The sequence below is a fragment of the Ips typographus genome, unplaced genomic scaffold (assembly GCF_016097725.1).
Source record: "Ips typographus isolate SLU unplaced genomic scaffold, UJ_Ityp_2.0 IpsContig34, whole genome shotgun sequence".
Taxonomy (NCBI): Eukaryota; Metazoa; Arthropoda; class Insecta; order Coleoptera; family Curculionidae; genus Ips; species Ips typographus.
This window is the reverse complement of record NW_028098573.1, coordinates 361,148-366,756: the sequence shown is the minus strand read 5'-3', so window position 1 is coordinate 366,756 and position 5,609 is coordinate 361,148. Positions and strand designations below refer to the sequence as shown.

The following is a 5,609-nucleotide window of genomic DNA, read 5'->3' as shown; positions in this document are numbered from 1 at the left end:
CACGTAGATATTAAGAAATGTATTGGTAATTCAACAGATGGCGCTGCTAACATGCGTGGTATATACAATGGATTTACAAAATGGTTAAGCGAAAAATCACCCAAACAAATCCATGTATGGTGTTACGCTCATGCTCTCAACTTAGTGCTAGTTGATTCTACCACAACCGTTCTAGAAGGATTTTCTAGGTTTTCCTTAATTCACGAGTGTGGAAAGTTTTTCAAGGAATCCTATCAGCGAATGGACGTTTGGAGATTGATTAACGAAAAAACTAAATTTAGAAAACTTCATCTTATAGGGGATACTAGATGGAGTTCAAAGTACGCTGCCCTTCGTACGTTCCAAACAAATATTTGGAACTTTTGATGATAGAAGTAATTGTTTGTATGTAGAAGTAATTCTTGCTTTAAACACTATTGTCTCTTCTGATAAATTTAATGCATCAGTACGACAAAAAGCAAAATCTATTCTGGATAAAATGCTTTCTTTCAAAATTATTTTGACTGCCCATATACATTTAAAAATATTTCGTTATACAGAACCGGTAACCAAAAGACCAAAGATCTCCAAAGTTCAGGGTTAGATTACCTCCTTGCGTTTAACATGATTTTGCAGGCAACAAGCTCGTTAAAATCAATTTCTCGACAATTCAATTCGATCTTAGACTCGTCAAAAGCTTTTGTACTTGAATGCAACAACTCCTTAGAAAATGCCAATTGCGACTTAATTATAGAAGATGAACTACCTGCTGCAAGAATTCGGAAAATAAGGAAAATGAATGACGAAAATTGTTCTGATTACAGCTTTTCTTGTCCTACGAAACAGTTTGAAGTTTCGGTGTACAATGCAATAATGGACACTACAATCTCTTCTCTTGAATCTAGATTCAAAGAGCATATGAAATTGTATGAAGAAATATCTATCCTCGACCCTAAAAACTTTTCAAAGCCATTGTCACCCAACTCGTTTGATTATTTAGGGGAATTATTAAGCCACTATGCACAGATAGATATTCAGGATCTTCGAGAAGAATTTAAGGATTTAGTCAGCAAATGGGAGACACTTAAAAATTCTGTAGACGACCAAAAACACGTAGAAGAAGATTCTGACTCAGAACCAGAAGCAAGCAGTGAGACTTTATTTAGACATTCTAAATCCGCCAAACCCAACTGCGACTTTTGTAGAAATTGCGTACGTTGTGTTTACAAATTGCTAACGAAGTTCAATTTATATAGTAGCGCCTACAGCAATGTTTTTATGGCATACGCCTTTGTGCTGACGTTGTCAACAACGCAAGTACAATGCGAAAGAACAAACTGAATGGTAATATTATTTTTCAGACCATTTTTTTAAAAATACCACTAACTATTAAAATTAAAATACCAGGTGTCCAAGAGCACCCTGGACATAGGAGATTAACATGGGAAAACGGTTTTGATTTTTTTGCGCCTGTACGGTGGATCTGATTGAAAAGTTGTAGTACCTATCACGGACTAGTTTTCTGTATTTTTTTCAGATCTCTAACTTGAGCCCTTTCGTCGGAAAACACGAACAAAAATGCGAAAATTTAAACTTTTTACCTGCACTGTATAAGTGGTTGTCGAGCAACCGTATCAGCAACAATGACCTGTTTACCCGTTGCCCGACAACGGCTTATACAGTGCAGGCTAAAAGTTTTAATTTTCTCATTTTTGTTCGTGTTTTACGACAAAAGGGCTTGTTGAGGTCAGAATCTAATAAAATGAGCCCTACGTGGCAACACTGACAATATTGTAAATCTGACGAAGCGTCTGGCCGTCCGCGACTCGCGACCGATCTATTTTTATCAGTGAGAACGATTTTGCCTTTCGAAATTAACTTGTAAACAAAACGTGGTGCTCCATTTTGTAACTTACTACTAATGTTTTTGTTATCTTCCAAACAATAAAGTTGATACAGTCCACAAGTTCATATTTTATAAATTACGAGAAAACAATCGATTGCCCCCATGCAATCCCACATTGGTCATTCGAGCCGAATATATTTGATATTCCGCAGTTTGGAAGAAAATTAGTTTGAAGGTTGATGGCCGTTTCTCGCCGCCTTTGCCGCAGAGAACCCGTACGTCGAAGCCTATGGATTAGTAAGTTCGATCTTTCCTTTTTGCTTAAAAAATCATTGTTTTCCAGTCGATGCTTGAATTAATATGATTTGTTGATAGATTTCAAATATTTGGTTGTTAATTTAATGGTTAATGACAAAGAAATTTGCATTCGTTTATTATTCGTTTTGGCAAAATTGATATCCCGTTTTTTTGTAGACTGGGAAGCTTTTGTATTATAACGTGTCTTGCATGAGACTGAAACTTGTTGGTTATTGCTTGAATAATAAATTTGTTGTTTGCCTTTGTGATAAACAAGGTCATATTTATCCGATTTGTTGACGTACGCATATTACCAGTTCAGACAGTGTTTGATTGGTTAGGACGCGTTAAGACTTGTCCTAGTTTGTAATTTTTCGCATTTGCTTTATAATGGCGTCTAATCAAGAGGAAGTTACAAGGCTTAAACAAAAAAGAAAAAGTCTAAAAAGCAGTTTAACAAGGTTTAGTAATTATTTAGCTAGCTTTGATGAGAATAGTAGTTTTTTAGAGTTAAATACTCGATTTCAAAAGATTGAATTCGCTTTGGATGAGTTCGACTTATGTCAATCTCAACTTGAAATTATCCTTGAAGAGTCTTCGGATCATGAAACTCAACGAGAAGAGTTTGAGGCTATGTACTACTCCACGGTAGCCAAAGCAAAAAATATTATGAATAAAAATCCTGAATTGCATGTACCAAGTCAAAATATACCTAATTTTGTTCCAACATTGGATCCTTTATCTAATATAAAGCTTCCACCTTTAAATCTACCAAGTTTTAATGGTAATGTGAGTCGTTGGCTCCAATTTCGTGATACATTTCAGTCTCTCATTCATAGAAACTCAACTTTGACCCCTACTCAAAAATTTTATTACTTACTATCAGCCCTTAAGGATGAAGCTTTACAAGCTATTCAGTCTTTACAGATTTGTGACGCAAATTACATTATTGCTTGGAATCTCATTTGTGAACGTTATCAAAACAATAGAATAATAATTAACAATCACATAAAATCAATTTTTAACATTTCCGAGTTAAAAAGGGAAAGTAGGGAAGGTTTACGTAACTTATTAGATGAGTTACAAAACATATGCGTTCGTTGGAAAGTTTACAACAACCAGTATCCAGTTGGGATTCAATTATAATTTTTATTGTTTCGTCAAAATTGGATCCACATTCAAGACGAGATTGGGAGAATTCTCTCTCAAATTCTACCGATTTGCCCACTTATGATGACTTGATTAAATTTTTAACTAAGCGTTGTCAAACGTTGGAAATTATTGATTCAAATGTAACTTATGAAAAAAGCAGGACACCTCATGAGGTTAAATCAAAGCCTCAATTTTCTGATGTTACTCAACAAACCGGATTAAAGGTTTGTAACTTTTGTAAGGGAACTCATCTCATATACTTTTGTCATAAGTTTTTGAATCTCACACCTGAATCAAGATTAAGTGAGATTAGAAAGCTTCATCTCTGTTCTAAATGTCTACGTGCTGGTCATGTAAACAAAGATTGCAGAGGCGAAGATTGCAGAAAATGCAATAAAGGTCATAACACTTTGTTACATTTTGAAATTCAAAATAAAAAAGAGGCTAGTGCTTTGACCCATATTAACAATTCTTCTATACCTCAGGAAGAAAATCAAAATTTAGAATTAGGCGCAAGTAATGTTTTATTTAATCAAAATTCTAAAATTTATGTGTTGTTGTCAACTGCCACTGTTATCCTATATGATAACAAAGGACTCCCCGTTCACTGTAGAGCTCTGTTAGATTCGGGCAGTCAGTCCAATTATATCACAACCAATTTAGCCAATAAACTTGGATTGAATAAAAGAAAGGTAAATATACCTGTAAGTGGTATTAGTCAAAACTTAGTTCATATCAAGTTTTCGACTAGTTCTAGATTATTTTCAACAAATGGTGGTTTCTTTACAGATTTAAATTTTCTAATTCTTGACAAAATCACTGATGACCTTCCTGTCATTTCGTTTGATTGGAATTTAATAAAAATTCCACCAAACATTAAACTTGCTGACCAGGAATTTAATAAAGCTAAGCCTGTTGACTTACTATTAGGGGCTAGTATATTTTGGTCATTGTTAGGTGTAGGTCAAATATCTTTAGGACCTGACATGCCTATACTACAAAAAACCGTTTTAGGCTGGATAATTTCTGGTCCGATTAATTTATTATCAAATAATAAGGAAACTAGTAATTTAAATGTAAATTTGTTAACTTTAGATCAGAAGATTGAAAGATTTTGGATTATTGAAGATGGTTTACCCGAATGGAGGAAAACCAAAGAAGAACTAGAATGTGAAATTATTACGTAAACACAACAACTCGCGAATCTTCTGGTAAATTTAAAGTTTGTCTTCCTTTTCGAGATAATTTATCAGAATTGGGTAGTTCTAGAGAAATTGCCTTAAAGCAATTCTTAAACTTAGAAAAACGTCTTTATAAAAACCCTGCAATAAGAACAGAATACAATAATTTTATGCAGGAATACATTGACTTAAATCATATGTCATTAATACCTAGAGATACAAATCTAACTAAAGAATATTACATGCCACATCATCCTGTAGTAAAAACATCACGTTTAACCACCAAATGTAGGGTAGTTTTCAATGCTTCGTGTAAATCTGATTCAGGATTATCACTTAACGACGTTCTAAAGGTGGGTCCTACTATACAGGATGATTTGTTTTCCTTTCCATAGTGTGTCGATTTCGATGTCACAACTATGTTATAATTGCCGATGTCGAAAAGATGTATCGAATGGTTGATATTGCAGATGATCATAGAAATTATCAAAAAATATTTTGGAGATTCAATAAGGAAGAGGAATTAAAGGAGTTTGTTTTAAATACCGTTACTTATGGTACGGCTTCGGCAGCCTTTCTTGCCATTAGATCTTTACATCAAATAGCTTATGATAATCGACTTGCTTATCCTAAAGAGTGTGACATTATTCTCAAAGATTTTTATGTTGATGACCTGATCACTGGGGCTTCTACAGTTGAAGAAGTCAAGATCATTAAAAGAAATCTCTTTAAAATATTAGCATCTGCACAGTTTAAACTTAGAAAATGGGCCTCAAACAACAAAGACATTTTAGAGTCTGAAGATGAAGTAGAGCATCAGTGTCAGTATTTTATATCGGATGATAAAACAATTAAAACTTTGGGTTTAATTTGGGAACCCAACTCTGACTCTTTAAGTTACTCTATTTCTTTAAAGGAACCTATTCAAAATCGAATTACAAAATAGTATATTCTATATTAAGAGCCGAAAGTATATATTTGCCGCTTGCACATGAAAATTGCAGCGTTAGGCGAAGCCGAACGCTGCAATCATGTAAAAGCGGCAAAAGTACTTTCGGCTCGAAATATAGACGATACTTTTTCGACGACTGACCATGCTACCTTTCACTCCTTCCACTTCATACAATTAAGTCACAACCCATATTTTTACACTC

General features: G+C 34.2%; 1 protein-coding gene across 1 annotated transcript; it reads left to right on the top strand.

Annotated features, from left to right (window-relative positions):
- The first annotated feature begins 4,900 nt into the window (after positions 1 to 4,900).
- On the top strand, positions 4,901 to 5,401 carry LOC145739699 (uncharacterized). Its single transcript, XM_081994996.1, has one exon. The coding sequence runs from the start codon at positions 4,901 to 4,903 to the stop codon at positions 5,399 to 5,401; it is 501 nt and encodes a 166-aa protein (XP_081851122.1).
- Positions 5,402 to 5,609: the final 208 nt, after the last annotated feature.